This window comes from Triturus cristatus, chromosome 10 (assembly GCF_964204655.1).
Source record: "Triturus cristatus chromosome 10, aTriCri1.1, whole genome shotgun sequence".
Lineage (NCBI taxonomy): Eukaryota > Metazoa > Chordata > Amphibia > Caudata > Salamandridae > Triturus > Triturus cristatus.
Window position 1 is genome coordinate 1,145,375,892 of NC_140593.1, and position 19,421 is coordinate 1,145,395,312.

A 19,421-nucleotide genomic window follows, 5' to 3' on the forward strand; every position below is an offset into this window, starting at 1 on the left:
AGCTGCTGGTGACAGGAGGATGATGCTTACCACGACCTCATTCTCATTTTTTGTATGTAAACTTAGTCTTGTGTGACCCCTTATATGTTAAGAATTATCTCCTGTCAGCCAATGCCAGCATTTTACCATTGGTTCTCCCTTATGCCAAATTAAACCTACAAAATCCCAGTTATAGAATTCTGCCACCGTACATGAGTGATCCATATGCTAAAAATAACCTCCAGTGTGACACACAGAACCAGCTTTTTCTCATGGCTTGGTTCTCGCCAACCTGACACCCTAAGCCAAGAATTATATTAAGTATGCCATGGCCAGCGGCAGACTTGCTAACAAACACTCTTATCCACTCATTTTGTTTCACTGTCCTACTCGCGTCCACTCAAACTTACACCCACTCACAAACAAACATACTGATAACTCTTACTTATACAAGTACACTTAAACTTTCGCACTCTCTAACTCTCACTCAAAGCTGCTGGCGTATATGGTGTCCACTTTAAAGTGGTATAGAGGGGTGCTGCTTTAAAAATGAGCGTTCAGTAAGCTCCTAAGAGGTCTGGACCTGTTTAAACAGCATCTGCTGCACTATTGATGTTTATGCCACTCACTCACTGCCTCCCACACTTACTCATTCTAACTCCTTCACTGACTCTTTACACACACTTTAATTTATTCTTACTCACTCTCCTACTTTCACACACTAACTCCGACTTTCGCTCTCATTAACCCCCCACTAACATGTAGTTGCTCTGTTTCACCCTCACTCAATCTCATTCACTCTGAATCATTCACTCAAACATCCACTGGAGATGTGTGTGTGTGTGTGTGTGTGTGTCGCTGTATGACGAATCTTGACGAAATGTTAAAAACTATTGGTCCACTCACCTCAGCTGCTGTGTTGAATGTTTCGGGGGTAATTCGTCAACCGGGGACAGATGATTTAAAAAAAAAAAAATGCGGGGTGGTCCCAAAATGCGTTTCTCCATGTTAATTTCCATAGGAAAATGTGGACATGGCTACAGCCCGAACAGCTGAACGGGATTACACCAAATTTGGCAAAAAGGTAGCTCTTATTTCAGAGAGCACTCTTTTTTTAGGTCTCGCTGAGCCAGCGCATGCGCTGCTCTGCGAGAAATTTAGTGTGCGGGTTTTCAAAGGGCTGCCACCGCTTTTTGGTGGCCTAGCGCTTGCGTTCACGCGAGTGTGCACGCGCGCAGCCGCCATCTGTCTTTGATCGCGATCACTTTCACAGGCCGCGCGGTCGTGTCACTTTCACGGCCGCGCGCCCAATGCTTTTTGCTCTTATGACTGTCATTCATCATCTCATTTCCCGCCTCATGCCTGTCACTGTCTTGTAAATGTTATCTCCACATTATGACCTTGTGTCTGTTATACCCAACTCAGGTCTGACATTCCCATCCAATGTGTTAGATTTCAGCCTTTTGTTTGTCCTGACTGATTAATGTTTGCTCTTTTTGCCTCGTGCCTGGCATTCCCGTCCTGTGTGTGACATTTCTAGTGTATATCTGTTGTTCTTAAACCAAGTTAGGCATTCTTTCCACGTGCATGTCATGCCTGCCTTGGATGCGGTATTCCTAAACAGGACTGGCATTGCTGCCTCGTGCATGCCTTAGTGCCGCGAGTCTGGTGTTCTCCGCTCAGGCATGTCATTCCTGACTTGTGTCCATCATCCCCACTTACGACAGTCATTCTCACCAGCGCCTCGTACTGCTGTCTTACGTCTGTTATTGAGATCTTGTTTCCAACATTCCTGCCTCTGGTATTTCAGTCCCAGCTCGTGCCTGGCATGTCACCCTTTTCTCTGGTATTTCCATATCACGTCTGGTATTCCCACCTTTAGTTGGTCATTCATGTATCATGATTGTTGTTTGCTCTCACCTTGTGCCGGCCATTACCACCTTCTGTCTGTCATTCTATTGTATAGTTAGTGCATTACGTAACCCGATAAAGCACTCAAGGCGTTTGAAAATAGGTAGAACTATACTTTGTAAAACTAAAAGGGATAAGAGAGCGTGTCTGTGATGTGGCCTTTATGGGTCTTCTCAATGCCCTGCATCTGGCCCAGAGTTGCGCTTTTGACTTTTTTTGTTGCTAAATGAATTGAAGGTGAAATGATGGAAGGCTGGTGTGCTGACGGATGTGAGATGCTGTCATGCAGGCGGTCACTTCCAGCAGCAGTGATTCATGAGGCCTGTGAGCCATCATGCAAGAGGTCTTGCAGACAAATGCATACCAGATGATAGCTCACTCGAGGGCTAGTGGTGCAAATCTGTTTTGCTACATTTTCTATCCCAATGTTATTTTATGTTGTGTTATGTTATGTTGCGTTACGTTATATTACGTCATGTTAACTTTAAAAAGTGTCTCTCTGACTGTCAGAAGTCTGCGGATTCGATGTAACCACCTTGGGGCTACAGACGCTGACTAATAAAGCCTTCAAACTCGAAGACGGAAACGAAAAGTGCTTTTACTGTCAGGCTGATGCGGAGTATGCTAAACGCTGATTTTTCGACACTAGATACTGAATGGCCTTATCACCTGGTTCATTGCACTGAGGCAATTGGTTCTCAGACTTTTGTGTACTCCAGCCTCCAAGCTGTGTAATTCGAGGCTCCTATTTGATGAATTGCTATCTTTTCTGCTTTAAATTTAGGCGGGGGCCAGTTAAATCTCGTGAAATTTCACACATTTTACCTTACGACTGTAAAGCAAAATGCCCGAGATTACACCACCTACAACATTTTGATCGAGTAAATATCCCATTGCAGAAGCACGAGGTTAGCAAGGCAACTGAATACGAGTGGCTAATGTTTAACTCACAACCAATTTTGTGCTACCTTCTAACACGAATTGCATCCTCAGTCACACCCATTTCGGATGCGAGATGCTAGACTGGCATTTAACAAGATTTCGTTAAAAACAAAAACACGCATTGGCATAGCCAATAAGTCTCGCTTTTGGGACCTTATAAGTATTTAGGTATGCAGCACAATATCCTTGGTGCAACAACAGTGACTGTTGCATGGCTAAACACTTATAAGGTCCCAAAGGCGAGACCTATTGGCTATGCCAATGCTTGTTGTTAAATGGTGTAAATCCATTCAGTAGTTCCCGAGAAATGTAAACATTTCTCAGATATACAAATATTGCAGCGGAGGATCCCCAAACCCTCCTGATCTCAAACCTGCAATCTGATTGGCTGCCAACAGTTCCAACCAGGAACTGTTGGCAGCCATCTTGTGACTCAATTGAACCGTCACTAGGAAAAAAGTTCAAAAACATTATTTAAAAAAAAAAATTAAAAAAAGGGGGGCAGGGTAGAAACACCCTAACCCTCTAGGCCTGGTCATGGGGTCCTCAAGGGCCCAAAAAAGCATTTTTCGGAAAACCTTTCAGCGGGATTTGCGAATCCGACTGAAATGTTTACAAAAATCGAAGCGCGGGCTGCCACGCTGCATTTTCTTGAACCCCCCGGACGGGCTAGGTCCCAGGGGGCAATTATCTGAATAGATGCAGGGGCCGCCAAAGCCCCGGAGCTCTTTAAAAGCAAAAAAATGTTTGGGGGGGGGGGGGTCCTGCAGCCCCGGGGACCTCCATCGCCCCGGAGCTGAAGTAATGTAATGCATGGGTGTCCACGCCCCCCCCCCCCCCCCCATCCCTGCTGCCCTGGGCACCACCACCTCCCCGGAGCAAGATTTCAACATGCGTGGGGGCTCCAGCGCCCCCTTCATGCAGCCCCGGGGACCACCACCTCCCCGTGGCTACAGAGAAGAAGGAGCCCTCGATGGGTCTGGGGACCGCCAAGGTCGCTCCAGCAATGTCCCGGGGCGCCCACATTGCAGTCTGCTATGGCATGGTGGGAGCGCTACTCCCGCCATGCCATAGCAAACACTTTTTCGCTTCATGGAAGCAAAAGTAGGAAAAATGCTCTCGCTTCCAGGGAGCGAAGCAGGATTGCTTTTGGGCAGAGGGAGCTGCATGTTTGCATCTTTCTCTACCCAAAAGCAATACCGGCTCCCACAGGAGGCAGTGTGCCAGCAGGGACTGCGGGGGCCTTGAGGCTCCCCCTGCGGTCCCCAACGACCTGGCCATGCCTTGGGGGATAGGGTCCCTGGGGCAATATCGGCCTTATGAGGGGAGCCCTCAGGCCTCCCTCCAAAAAGAAAATACAGACCCTGGGGGATGGGGTCCCCAGTGCCGAAAATGGCCCGGGTAGGGGGGGCCGCGCAGGCCCCTACTCATTTTTATATATAAAAATAAATATAAAGGATGTGGCAATGCCCTGAGGGATGGGGTCCCCGGGGCAATACTGGCCCCCGGGAGGTGGGCCGCGCGGCCCCCTTCCAGTCTTTTTTTCTTCTTTTAAATGGGTCAGGCCAGGGGGGATGCAGTCCTCGGGGCCCAAAAAGTATCAAGGGAAGGGGGGGGGGGGGTCCACACAGCACCCCTTTCTAAAATCGGGAAAAAAACTGAAGCCGGTAACTTGCTGGAGGCCCGCCGCCTCTGCACTACTCTACAAACGCGTCTCCTAGCGCGCTCTGGGTTGGGGGATGAAGTCCCCTTCGATGCGGAGGGTCCTTAGGGGCCAACTAGCCCACATGTTACCTCTAGTAAGCCCCCACACAGTGGGATTGGTGAGAGTTGGCCATGCCCCTTTTTACACCACAATGGAAATGCGCCTCTTGCCGCACTGCTGGTGGGGTGGTGAGGTCCCCTTGTGTCCTGAGATTCTCAGGACTAAAGTGGACTTCATCCCCCCCAAGCAGAAAAGTGGCAAAAGGCCCGTTTACAGAGTGGTGTAGAAAGGGGGTGTGGTCTCTGACCACCTCTCAGCAATCCCACTGTGTGGGGCTTACTGGAGGTAACAGGTAGGCTAGTTGGCCTGTAAGGACCCCGAGCAGCGAAGGGGACTGATTCCCCCAACTAAGATTTCACCAGGAAGTGCATTTGCAGAGTGGTGGACAAGGGGACGTGGCCTGGTATCAGAACTACTCAATCCTGCTGTGTGGGATTTACTGGAGGTAATAGGATGGGTAGTTGCCCCCCCAAGGACGTTCTTGGGGCCAACTACCCCACCTGTTACCTCCATTAAGCTCCACGCAGTGGGATTGCTAAGAGGTATTTGGAGGCCACGCCTCCTTTCTTAACCACTCTGCAATTACTGGTTGGGGGATAAAGTCCACTTTACTTCTGAGGGACTTTGGGGGCCAAGAAGCCCTCCTGGTAACTCCTCTAAGTCCTACGTAGCGGAATTCCTGAGTTGTGGTTAAAAGCCCAGCCCCCTTTCTCCACCACTCTGCAAACGCGACTGCTAGTTTAAAAAAAACACCTTAGAAATTCACTGAAAAAACCACAGGTTTCACGGACGTTCTAGTTCGGAATTAGCATTTCAAAAAACCTTAGAAATTCATGGAAGAAACCAAAGGTTACAGGAATGTTATAGTTAGGCTGACATTTTACTCGTACAAAACCAGAGAAATTCAGCCGTTCTAGTTAGCTGAGCTAACTATAACTTGCGCCCCCGCAATGCGCTGCTTATGACCTCACCTTTTAAATCACTCATGACATGGTCAGTGACATCATCATGACATCTCAAATGACATCACTGGTGATATCAATGATGACATCATCCACAGCATCTCTGACGCACCCACTCACACACCTATAGAGTCTTTGATACAGCCATTGCCACTCCCACACAACCATTCACAGAGCAATACCAGTACTTGCACACCCACTCACTGATTCATGGATCTACACACACATCCGCTCTCTCACCCATACTGCCACTCTTAGACCCACCCACCCACTCACTAATACTGCATTGACATTCACGCATACAGCCATACAGGCGCTCACACACTGAGTAAGTCCCCCATAGAACTGTTCACACACACCTAGACACTCATCCATTCAATCATACAGCCACTTACCCAAACAGTTACACACACACCCACCCACTTACTTACTCATACAAATAGTCACACATATCCACTAAGCTATGCAGACCCTGACAGAAGCATGCTCTCATCCATGTAGCCACTCGCATTCACTCATGCATAGTCACTCATATACCCCGTCACTCACGTATACTAGCTCTCACGTACTCGGTTACTCACCCATACTGACACATGTATTCAGTCACCGACACAGTTATACAGACACTCACTCACCCATACATCTTCTCTCACATGCAACAGTACCTCATACTGCTACTGAGTCACCCACTCACTGATCCATACAGGCAGTCACACACCTCTTCACCCAGAGACAGCCATAGACTTAGTCAGACAACCAATTAATCACCCATATAGCCATTCACATACCCACTAACCTACTTCTACACCCACTTAGACATTAACAGGCAGACAAATACATACATTCACACAACCAGTCACTCACCCATACATTGACTGAGACACCTAATCACTCACTAATGCGGTCAGTCACGCACCCACTAAGTCATCCATAGTCACTCATACATCCACTGATTCAACAATACACCTTGTTAAATATGTTTAACACTCCTAAACTTTGGGGAAAAAAAACAGTCAATGGATGATGCCATCAGTGATGTCACTGACCATGTCATTTGTGATGTAATATGTGAGGTCATAAGCAGTTCATTGCGAGGGCGCGAGTTCTAGTTCGCTCAGCTAACTGAAACGGCCAACTTTCTCTGGTTTTGTACGAGTGAAATGTCAGCCTAACTATAATGTCCGTGTAACCTTTGTTTTTTCAGTGGAAAAAAATCATTTATTGCTTCTTGTGCTTGCAGCTCCTTCTTTCTAGCAGCAGAGTTGAAATCCGACACTGGACATTAGAACTAGCTTGGCATGATTCTCCACCAGGAGCCAGACAGAGCAGCGGGTCCAGGTTTCAAAAGGGGAGAAGACCCACCCCAACCCCTCCTGCGGCTTCTTGATCGGAATGGAAGAACGGCCTTATCAGAAGCCCAGACAGGTCTCTTGAACCTACCCTGGGTGCTTTTTAGGTCTTGGCGAGATTTATTGATTTTGAGGAGTTTTAGTAAAGGTCTATAAGCCCCCGCCCCTCTTTTCCATTTGCTGGCGTCACCGTTTATGCTAAACTGTGGCCAGCCATTGGAAAAGAGCTTTGGATGTTGCCTCTCTTTGGCTTTACCAGACGGCCCACTTGAACGGGCTTGCCTGCTTTCCGTGGGTCGCAAAAGGTTTCTTATCTTTATGGGGCCATGTGTTTAAGCACATGGCCCCATAAAGACAAGAAATCGTCGGCAGCGTGGTCCTCCTTCGCGTATTTTTTTTTGTGTGCAGCGTTTGAGGTCACAGCGCGCGATATGCTGACCGCGCGTATTTTTTGTTGTTGTGGCGTTTGAGGTCGCAGCGCCTGATATGCTGCCAGGAGCAGTTGCTGCTATCAACGCGCTTTGGCTTCTTTGCTGTTCACTCCCTCAGCCAGTCTGCTCGCCTCCTCTATTGGCACCTTCCCTCCCTCGCACGAGGGGGCAGGGCTTAGGGTCAATCTTAGCGAGTGAAAAAAAACAGAGGACTTGGAGCGTGAACGTGGCGGAGCAACCGGTTCCTGCGGCGGGTGCTCAGGTGAACGGGAGCGTGCCCGTGCTCTTCTGCTTGTCGGTCTTCGCCTGGCCCTCTGCCGTGCCGCACAGCTTCGGGTATGAAGTGTTGATCCAGAAGTTCCTCAGCTTGTACGGAGAACAGATCGACCTGCATTGCAAATTCGTCATGCAGCTCTTCGCTGACTAGTGGGGCCAGTACATCGACGTGCCAAAGGGCTTCCTGGTAAACAAGAGGTGCAAAGTGCTACTTGTGCCCCTGCAGATCCAGGTGAGCGCCCGCCTTGTCTTAACGATGTCTATTTGGGGCCTGACAGCTCCCTTGAGACCCACCTCAGTGCACCTGGTGGTCAGGTCTGCCCAGCCTCCAGGATCAGATGGTTCTGTAGTGTCCTGTGCTCACTGTCCCTGAGACCAACGTCATGTGCCCCCTTACTGGGTGACATCCTTGTAGTGTCACGTGTGTCACTACACTCCCGGCTCCCTCGTACCAGTGTTGGTGCCTCTACAAGTGAATGACTGTCCCTCTAACTGCTGTAAATACCCCCCCCCCTCCCCGGGTCAAGAGGTGTGCCCACGAAATCCACGATTGTGCCTTTTCAGCTCCAAATCGGTGGCCATCATACAGGTCTTCATATGCCTGCATGTCCATCCAAGGTGCATCGTATGCTCCGGTCAGTGCACTGTCCAGTCCAAATCTCGGCTGTCCATCTGCAGTAAGTGCTCTTTGTCCTCCAGTCTCTATAATGTCCGTGTCCTGCAGGTTCATCATTGCGCCCTCCAGTCCAGCTGTGCGCATCTTGACCTCTGTGCTAGTGTCTTTCAACAATGCGGGTCCCAGGCGGCACTGATGCCCACATGGTGCCAAGGTGATGGAGGCTGAGACAGCACAATGTGGTCTGTTTACTGTTTGTAGTTGAGCGCAACATGGTATATTTGGAAAAGCGCGTGTTCCAATGACTCTTCAGTCTCTGTCTGCCAATTCCGATTGGGATGCTGTTGGATCCTGTTGCTTTCTTCTCATAAACTTAGCAATAATTGTGTCTGTGAGAAGGAAGTGATGGAAACAGTCCGATTAAAGCCACGTAGGCAGTACAGTGTTTTGGGAAGCAGTCCTCATTTGCCTCTTCCTTAGCCAATGGGGGGGAGGCAGAGCCCTTTTCTATCCCAAACCTCCCACCCACCCAGCCGGTCCCCTCCCTCCCCCCTCTCACTTCTTTTCAAGATCTGTTTGGAGGCAGCTTCTCACTAAATGTTGGTGGGACTGCCTGTAAAGAGGAGCTCCGAGACCCCCAGAGCGGCCCTTTTTCTCTCCACTCTTGGTTTTCGATGTCAGTCCGTGCTGTTAAACAGTGGGTGTGTTTGCCTACTTGGGTGTGGTGATGGGTGAGTGAATAAATTGTTGCTGGTGTGTTTGTCGTGCTGTATGCGCATGTGTTTGTGCTGCTCGTAATGTGTGTTGTCTTGTAGGTGGGTGGTGTGACAGTTTATCTAGTACTGGCATTGTGTAGTGTGAGCTTGTATGTGGTGCTTGGCTCATTGCGTGTGTGTTTGTAAAAGTCTGTGCAGCCCTGGTGGTCTGTGTTGGTGATGTGCGTAATGCTGGTTTAAGCTTAGTTCAAGTTAATTATATATATGTGTGTGTCTGTGTGTGGTAATCGTGTCTGGTGATTGTGTAGTGTGATTGAGTAGTGCGTGAGCGTCTGGTGATTGTGCAGTGCTTTCCGTGGTGTGCTGTCTGGGATGGTGCCGGGCTGTGTAGTGCTGCGCAGTTCTGTGTGCGGGTGTGTAGTGTAGCGCCGATATGCAATGTGCAAGAGGAGACCCGGCTACTGCCACGCTGCCTATGGCCTCAAGCAGATCTCCAAACTAGGAGGGTACGGGAGGTGCCCGGTGGGAGGAAGTGACGCACTTCTTCAAGTTGCTGAAAGTTGTCTTTCTCTCCCGCTTCCGTTCCAGGATGCCGAGCTCCAGATGGTTTGAGAATGTCCCGTCTCCTAGCATTAAACGAGCATTTACAATGCAACGGTCTCGGCATTGTTAAAGTTAGAGCTATTGGCATTGCTCATGACAATGCCGTTTCTTTAAATGTTTTAAAAACAAAAAACATAAACAAAAATAATGTCATGAGCAATGCCAATAGCTCTAACTTTACCAATGCCGAGACCATTGCATTGTAAATGCTTGTTTTTTTTTACTTGGGTACAGAAATTTCAGACTTGCACCCTGGTATTAATATTGACTAAACTACTCCCCTGTGTCAGATGTACATCACAGGAGCCCAAGCCAGAGTGCTTAAAGTTACCTATCCTAGCCCCCTGTAGCATGCCCCACCTCCCTGCCATTTTATTCAACACTAGATTTGGCTGCCAACAGCAGTGTTTTTTTTTTTTTTCTTCAGTTTTATATAGTGCAAACTCGACTCTAAGGTATCCGAGCACTGTACAGGAGCACCAGCAGCATTACAGACGGACACATTCATTTCTAGGCACAAGGAGATTAAGTGATTTGCCGAGAATCACAGGATGTGTGAAACTCCCACCAGACTCAAACCTGGTTCCCCAGCTTCAAAGACAAAAGTCAGCCACTCTAGCCTTTAAGCCGCCTCGAGTCTGCGCTTGCTGCGAAGCAATTTTCTAACCGCCCTAGCCCTTTACAAAACTATACATTGAGATGGAAATAAAGTGCCCTTTGGTACCAACCAGTTAGCCTCCAATGTTTCGTTAGTGGCCTTAGGCAAGTCGAGTATGTCCTGATTCCTTCCATGCTCAGTCCCATCAGTACTTGAAGCTCTCAAGATGACGGCCGAAGGCACGCTGAGAGGGGTGAGTGGCTCGCTGCCTTGGCCTCTCGGTTCCCCATTCCTCCAGCTGCTGCCTTCTCAGCTGCTCTTGGCATCCGACAGCCATCTCTCTGCCCTGCCCTCCTGTCCCTCGCAGCCCATTCACGAAGCTCCCTCTGTCCACTCTAAGGCCGCACCATGACTGTATCGCTTTTCGCATCAAGACCATGCTATGTAAATATGTACTATTTCCCCTCCGTCTGTATATACCCCCTCATGGTGTCCTAAGCTGCACTGCTCAGCATAGCCACTTTTAACACTACCCCTCCCCTGAGCTCTCTCGCTTGGCAGCCGTCCTTGTAATCAGTGGAGGAAGAGGATTGTGGCGATGAGTCCAGCGGAGTGGGCTGTCTAATCACCCTGAGGGACCCCCGCCGCCCCCCTTCCTCGCACACAAGTGTGAGAGATCCTGCCGGGCTGAAAGTAGGGAGAAAAGGGGGAGTACATGGAGAACGGAGGCTGTCACTGGGAGCTGCTCACTACACCCTGGGGCCCCTGCGGCTGAGGGGGGCTTGGCGTGGGAGGGGTGACACCGCAGACTGGACGCCTTGGAGGAGAAGTGAGTGTGCAGTGCCCCTCTTCAGGGTGGGCACCTCGGCCCCGTCTGAGCTAAAACACGTCTCTCTGTGGGTGGCCGGATGGAGAGGGCGACGGGGGCCCCACGCCCCTGTGATCGACCACTTCAGTACAGCTGCAGCGTTGTTCCCTGCCCCATGTCAAGAGGGGGGCTGGGCTTTCAGCCAATAGAACTAAGCATGTTGGGGACTCGAGTTTGTCTATAACTAAACTAACAGCTCACATGTACCACTGTGCCAGCTGCTGTTGGTAAGAGTCGGTGATCCATTGCAAACGTACGTGGTTCACGTCAATGCATCTGGTTCAAAGTGAATGGCGACTACAACCCCCAGAATGCATTAGGCTTTTTCAAGTTCCGCAGCGCTGATTTTGATTTTTGTCTGTGTTCTATCTGTATCGTTCCTCCCCCGCGGTACACGGACCTTCAAACACCGATGCAAGAGAGATGCATTTATATTGAAAGAAAGCGACAAATGATGTACATTCGTATTTTGATGACCAAGAATTAATGCTGTCCCCTGGTAACCACGGAGGCCGGCTGGGGTGTCTAAAGCGAAACTGGAGTCTCCGAGTCGGACGTCCTTGCACAGTAAACAAGGAGGAAGCTGCGAGCTGCACGAACCTGATGCTGGACACCACCGCCTTTCTCCGAGGCAGAGCAGAAATGCCTCGGAGAAACGCAGCGTCCTTTTCGGATTCGGGGGCGTGTTTTGCTGTTATCTCCTCCAGCCATTGGCTGGAGGAGATAACTGAGACTTTCTGCAAAAAACACGCCCCCCCGATCCGAAAAGGACGGGGCATGATCTGAGTGACGGGACCTCTTCTCCAATGGCTGGCCAGCATTCAAGAGGCCAGCCAATGGAGAACAGGGGAGAAGAGGGGCGGGTTCAAGCCCCTCTTCTCCAAGTCATTAAATCTCTCGACTTCCGGTTCTGCCTTCGGCAGACCGGATGGTCCCGAGACCTAAAAAGGTGCTCCTTTTAAAAAAAAAAAAAAGCATTGAAAATGTAATAGGTCTCGCCTTTGATTAAGTTAAAGCCATTTGCTTTGCTATTCAATACCATTAACAAAGCAAATGGCTTTAACTTAATCAAAGGCGAGACCTTTTGCATTTTCAATGCTTGTTTAAGATCCTCATTGGCATCATGGATGCATTGGTGTGAGCCCTGAGAGACCCATTTTAGCAGATAAGCTGTACTAGCTGAGTTATAGTGAATAGATCTACTAAATGTTATGAACTATGCCTTTGTGAGGGGACAAAGTTAAAGTACACCCTCACACCTGTGCAATCCAGACCTACAGAGTGCTCTCTTTTTGAACATCACTCTGTAGATGGACTGTGACCCAGCCCCCTCCTCCACCTGTCATCAGGAGCCTGGAAAGGCTAAGAGAGCTGACCTGCTGGGAGAAAGCATTCATGAAGACGCAAGTCGTCTTTTCCTAAACACTGCTAAATTAAACAATTGGCAGAGGCTCAGGCACGTTGTGTCTCAAGTGCTAGGGCTGGGCACCGACACTCCAGTTGATGAACTACCACTGTTTTCTTGGTCATTTGCAATTGTACACTTTACCTAGCTTTCCGTAGACTGTTCAGATTTTCTGATGCAGCTATCCTCGCATGGTTTCTAGGTTACAACAGCCCGACGTTCTATTGATGAAGCAGGCCGTTAAGAGGAAATGTCAGACCTGGGTTATATAGGCAGTTGCCTACTTTGTTTTTTATTGTGCCTAGTTCTATATACTGATAGTATTGTCTGCACTCCTCCTTTTTTTATTTTTTTATTTAAAGACCAGCGATATGAGAGAACCTTCACCGCCTATGTCTGGGATTGGGCTCTGGTGTGACAAACGTCTGGGACTCTTGAGAGCACCCATGCAGGTCTCAGAAATATTTCTTCTGTTAATCTTTTTTCTAAACTTATCTCTGTTTTCTATTCATTTTGTTTTTATTATTCCTTATTTGACCCTCTGATACCTCATTGCCAAAATCCCATATGTCTTGTAACATGCAAACAAATAAAAAAGATGGTTGATTTTTGCCTACAAATTACAAACTATTTGTTGCTTATTGAAAACTCTCATGTAGAACATAGTTTTGTTTGTTTTTTAAATGCAGATGGTGGTTTCTAAGAATGCACTGCAGTACAAAGGGAACTCCCAGCACGACGCGCAAGAATTCCTTCTCTGGCTATTAGACAGGGTGCATGAAGACCTTAACAGTGTTGTCAAGCACAATGGGGGACCACCCATTAAGGTAAGAACCGCCGCTAATGTATAGGTGATTGATCAGAGAAGCATATGGGATTTGTGGAAAGACTAGGGTGTGGACATCTCGGATGATATCCGTGATGACAACATCCAGTCATTGTGACTGAATCCTATATATATGTTGGAGTTGAGGTAATTGAACATACTACACTTCTGCTCCGTTTTCTATCACAGTCAAGTGATAATGGACATAACCTTTGACACCGCATTCTGGATGTATAGTATAATTTGTCAAGTCATCTACGTTTGGTGGATTTGACCTTATTTTTTTTTTTTAAAACAATGGTATTCACCCACCTAACTAATGTCTCCATAGACTTTAATGGGGTTACCCCCTTTTTAAACGTTGTCCATGCTCCAAAAAGAGCTCATACTGTATTAACCTTAACATCATCACCCTCTTAAAGACTTGACATGAACCCCCAATGTAAGTCTAAAGGTCGACAAATGATGCATTTGACACTGGAAACACTTTGTCAGTCCCTGTGGACAGCCCTCCATAGTTTGCTTAAATAAAAGGGACAGTTTCCTGAGATGAGCACAGTGGCATTAAACTTTAAAGCTGTGCCTACAACTCTGGTATGCATTAAACCACTTAAGTAGATAACCTTATATCCTACAGTATTCAACAATCTGCAGTGCCTAAAAATCATTAGCGAAGTTGGTAAATTAAAATCCACGCCCTATAAACATCCTTGTTGCACCGAATTTGCCCACAGCACTGTATTACAACTATGTAACGTAGGCACGGGCCCAGGCATCCACTGGTGGAAAAGTTATTGTCGACAGAAGTCTGTCAGTAGTGTAACTACCTCCTTCCAGTACTTCCCAATTTGGGGGCAACCCCACATCATGTGACGAAAATCTGTACACTCTATGTTGCATCGCGGGCACTGTGCTGTGACCGTGCCAAAGTATGTGTTAATTTTTGCCAGGGTGAGGTACGCCCTATGCAGTATTAGAACTTTTCAACGCTCGTTCAACCAACTCGGCCCACACATTCTCAGGGATCTCTTCACCCAAGTCCCCTTCCCATTTCTTCCTCAGCACCAGCAATGGAGTCAGTGTCTTGTGTGGGATACGCCTGTATAGGCAGGTGACCGCCTTAAAGGTTCCCCTCTGCCAGTACAACATATTGGCAAGCCTTGAAAGTCCTGGGTTCAGACAGCCCTTCTCTCCAATGCTTTTGGATGGCCGCGACAAGGGCCGAGTGGAGTAAAGTCCCTGCGGGACAGGTCATACCTGTCCTGCAATACATCGAAGGGGAGCAGGGTGCCATCCTCCGAGGTCTCTTAACATACCCAGACCCTTCTCCCTCCAGTCGGTCAGCGCAGCCCAGCTGCCCCCATAAGGAAGAGCAGCGCACATGGCCAAAGGGATCTCAGGGGCATAGGGACGCGCGATCTGCGCTCTCCTGTGGCTTCTGTTCCAACACAGCCAAAACGTCCGCAGCTCAGTGGTGAGTGTCTGGAGCTTCAGCGGCAATTGTAAAATAATTTGAGAGAGAACTTGTCCAGGGACCCGCCAGTCGACCCACTCGTCCGGTCCTCGAAATTCCAACGCCACTGCCTGGGTAAGCCACTGCAGCTGAGCTGCCAAATTATACGTCTCAAAATCTGGCACCGCCAATCCCCCTTTTGCCTTCGGTCTCAAAGTTTTCAGTGCCACCCTCCGTCTCCCGGCAGCCCAGAGAAAACCCGTGAGCATCGATTAAAGTGGTTAAAAAATTGACGCAGGGATCTAGACTGGCAGGGTTCGAAAATAATACAGTAACCTGGGGAGGGCCACTATTTTAAGGAGGGCCACCCGGCCAGTCACTGAGAGAGGCATCGACCCCCAAAGTTCCAAGTTACTCTTAATGCCCCGGATGGCTCTACCCACATTACCCTCCAGTAAGTTTGCCTTCTAAACACGGGTCCCCAGGTATGTCAAGCAACGTTATTCCCATTGCACCCCCTCCGTAGTTAATGGTCCCCCATCCGACGGGGCAGTGGGGAACAGACAGGACTTCACCCAGTTCACCTTGAGTCCCGTGACCTCCTCAAGATCCTGGAGTAAGCGTTTCGCTCCGATGAGGGCGTTGGCCGTATCCGCTAGAAACATGAGTAAATCATCGGCATAGAGCGCAATGGGATGAATGCGTCGTTATACACAAAGCCCCGGGTACCGCCGTCCCGGGCCGCTAAGGGCTCCATGGCCAGGACAAATGAAAGCTGGGAGAGCGGGCATCCCTGCCGCGTCCCACGGCTAACCACGCAGGCATCTAAGATCAGACCCCCTGTTCTAACCCGAGCGGTGGAATATTTGTATAACAGTGTCTTCCACTCCACAAAGGCATCCCCCAAGCCAAAGCTGCGCATGACTTGAAATATATAAGGCCACTATAAACTGTCAAATGCTTTCTCTATATCGACTGCTAAGATGGCAGCGAGAGCCTTCGGGTAGGAATCCGCTTCCAGTAAATGAAGCAGGCGCCTCACATTAATGGCAGTGTTCCGTGCCCGAATAAATCCCGCCTGATCTCTATGCACTAAGTCGGTCATGTGTGGGAGCAGCCGAGTCGCCAAGATCCGACTTAAGATCTTATAGTCAGTGGTAAGCATGGACAGCGGGCGATAAGCAGTCCTATCAGAAGGCAACTTCCCCGGCTTCAGCAGTGGAACAATAATAGCTTCACAAGTGGTGGCAGGCAGTTGTCCCGTGCACCGTGCCTCATTGTAAAGGATCACTAACTTAGGAGCCAAGAGATCAATGTAGGTCAAATAAAACTCGGATCGGCAGGCCATCCGCCCCAGGGGTCTTGTTCCTCGCCATATGCTTGATCGCTCCTGGGATTTCCCCCAGTGTTATATCCTGGCCTAACCGCTTCACCTGCATCCCATCCAGTTTCGGAAGATCAGCTGCGGCTAAAAACTCCCCAAGAACCTCATCATCCAACGCCACTTTACTTTGAAATAGAGTTGTGTAATGAGCAAGAAACTGATCATTAATCCCCTTCTAGGTATACTAATAGCATATTCATATGGGACAAAAGATGTATGGGGCATGCCCTCAAGTGTCTGCATGCTTCTACACCCTGTTCATCATCAATGCCAGTATATAGAGAGCTTGCATCTAAAGCCATCAAAATATACTCACTAGTCCATTCAATACCTACCACTGTCCTAAGAACATCTTTTTCAGTAAGAGGGCAGGGTGTGGACAAAGTCCCTCAAGAAATAATCATTGTATCTGGATACATTTTGTGTCCTTGAGGAAACAATAGGTCTTCCAGGTGGATTAGTGTTTTTTTAATGGATTTTCAGAAGAAAGTAAAAGATAGGAAGAACCGGATAGTTGGATTTCAAATAGAAAGATTCCTCCAATTCTAATATCCCTCTGTCTTTCCAATTAGCGAATGATACTGGGATAATTATATGCCCGGCAGAGAAGAGTGGCAATGTTGTTGTTATGGATTATGAAATGTGTACTAAAGAAGCATTCAGTTAAATATTATGAGAGGATCAGTAGGGAGCACTAGAAAGGTTCTTTGCTTGATGTATGGGAACGCCTTTCAAGTAGGAAAGACCGATGTTTCAATCCCTGTATATTCCTATCTGGGGAAATGAAGGACATTGCACTATTCATGGGTATATCCAAGATAGAACAGTCATGTGATGAAGGCTTGACTCTGAAACACGTCAGGTGCCGACTTAGAATAGACGTTAATTATTGAGCTTCACCTCCAACATGAAAAATGTGTGGTTCAACACACACATCCACTCATACACCGATAGAGCTACTCCCACACCTACTCACTCACCATACAGTCAATCACACAGCCACTTACTCACCCATAGAGTTTCTCTTTCTCTCTCTCTCTCCCTCCCTCTCCCTCTCCCCCTCTCCCCCTCTCCCCCTCTCCCCCTCTCCCCCTCTCTCCCTCTCTCTCCCCCTCTCTCCCTCTCTCTCCCCCTCTCTCTCCCTCTCTCTCCCTCTCTCTCCCTCTCTCTCCCTCTCTCTCCCTCTCTCTCCCTCTCTCTCCCTCTCTCTCCCTCTCTCTCCCTCTCTCTCCCTCTCTCTCCCTCTCTCTCCCTCTCTCTCCCTCTCTCTCCCTCTCTCCCCCTCTCTCCCCCTCTCTCCCCCTCTCTCTCCCCCTCTCTCCCCCTCTCTCCCCCTCTCTCCCCCTCTCTCCCCCTCTCTCCCCCTCTCTCCCCCCCTCTCCCCCCCTCTCTCCCCCTCTCTCCCCCTCTCTCTCCCCCTCTCTCTCCCCCTCTCTCTCCCCCTCTCTCTCCCCCTCTCTCTCCCTCTCTCCCTCCCCCCCCGGGAGGGCTTCTTTGCACCCAAGGTCCCTCCGGAGTAAAGTGAAGTTTATCCCCCAACCAGTAGTGCGCCACGGTTGCTGAGTGGTGGTTGAAGGGGGTGTGGCCTCCGAAGACCTCTTAGCAATGCCGCTGTGTGGGACTTACTGGAGAGAACAAGAGAGGAAGTTGGCCCCCAAGGACATCGTTGGGGGCCAAGGTTCCTCCAGTAGGTCCCACACTGTGGATTGATGAGACCTTGTAGAAGGCCACGCCCCCTTTCTCCACCACTCTGCAAACGCGCCTCCTGTTGCACTGCTGCTTGGGGGAAGAAGTCCACTTTTGTCCTGAGGCTCTCAGGAGGCAAAGTGGCCTTATCCCTCACCAGCAGTTCGCCATTAGGCACATTTGCAGAGTGGTGGAGGGGGTGTGGCCTCCGACCACCTCTCAGCAATTGTGGGGGCTTACTGGAGGTAACAGGAGGCCTTGTTGGCCCCTAACAACCCTCAGCAGCCAAGGGGGCTTCATCCCTCAACCAGCACATCGCCAGGAGGCGGGTTTGCAGAGTGGTGGAGAAGGGGGTGGTTCCTGCGAATTGCTTGCTTTTTTTTCCCTATTTCTATTTTTTAAGGAAGCGCGTCGCTCGACCCCTTTTCTGGACCATTTTGGGCCTCTGGGACCCCACCTACCCAGGGCCAAAATCAATTTTTAAAATGGACGAGGGGCCACGTGGCCCCCATCATGGGCCGTGCTCTGCCCTGTGGACCGCTACAACAAAGGGTTTGGGGCGGCATAACCCCCCTAACCCCCTCCTAGCCATAGATGGCCATGGGGACCGCCACCCCCCACCCCTCCAGGGCCAGCTCCTGCTATGTCCCGGAGTGCCCACCCCAAGGGCATAGCTGTTTGCTGTGGCTTGGGGGAATTTTAACCACTCCCACCAAGCCACAGCAGACGCTCTGCTTCCAGCAGATGAGAGCAATGAAAATGCTTTCACTTGCTGGAAGCTGAGCATTCAGCTGTTTCCTTTCCGGCTGTCAAGCGAGCAAGGAAACTGACAAATTGCTTTCACACACAGGGAGCTGCATGTTTAGCAGCTCCCTGTGTGTGAAGAGGCAGAATAAAGGTCATAAACGAGCAGCCAGTCAGAATAGAGGACGGAGACGAGCATCTAGAGGCAAAATAAAGGTCCGAAACGAGCAGAAAGAGGGAAAATGAAGGTTAGACGAGCGGCAAATTAAAGCTTGGAAACTAGCAGAAAGAGGCGGAATAAAGGTCTGAAACAGGCAAAAGCGGCAAAATAAAGCTCAAACGCGCATGCTGAGAATTAGTCTGAGCCTCTCCCCCTTTCTCAACCACTTTGCACAGGGGCCTTGTGGCATACTACTAGTTGGGGGAGGAACTCCCCTTGGCTGCTGAGGGTTGTGCAGCTGCTGGCGGGTGCCAGTCCAGTCTCGTCACACTCCCTGCGCGTGAAATGATGTGACGAGTGCACCAATTGAAAACAAAATTCAGCACCGCGCTTTATCAGTAACTCCGCATTCCCCGCGGAATTCAGAGTTGCTGAATTCCATAAACTCCGCGAGCAGAGTGCAATTTTAAGCCTAGGCCTAGAAAAAACAAAGGTTACAGCGATGTTAGATATGAAATAGGATTTGAAAAACCTTAGAAATTTACTGAACAAGCCAACGGTTACAGAGATGTTATGGTTAGGCTCACATTTCACCTGTACAAAACTAGTGAATTTGAGCAGTTCAAGTTACCTGAGCTAACTATAACGTACGCCCGCAATGCACTGCTTATGAGCTCACATATCACTCATGACATGGCCAGTGACATCTCTGATGACATCATCCACACAACCACTCACACTCCTGTA

General features: G+C 49.2%; 1 protein-coding gene across 1 annotated transcript in view; it reads left to right on the plus strand.

Annotated features, from left to right (window-relative positions):
- USP31 (ubiquitin specific peptidase 31) overlaps positions 1-19,421 on the plus strand; it is a 217,492-nt gene that overhangs the window by 17,566 nt on the left and 180,505 nt on the right. The window contains exon 2 of the mRNA XM_085629506.1: positions 13,111-13,248. Coding sequence (XP_085485632.1) covers positions 13,111-13,248 — 138 coding nt within the window. The remainder of the gene's footprint in view (positions 1-13,110; positions 13,249-19,421) is intronic.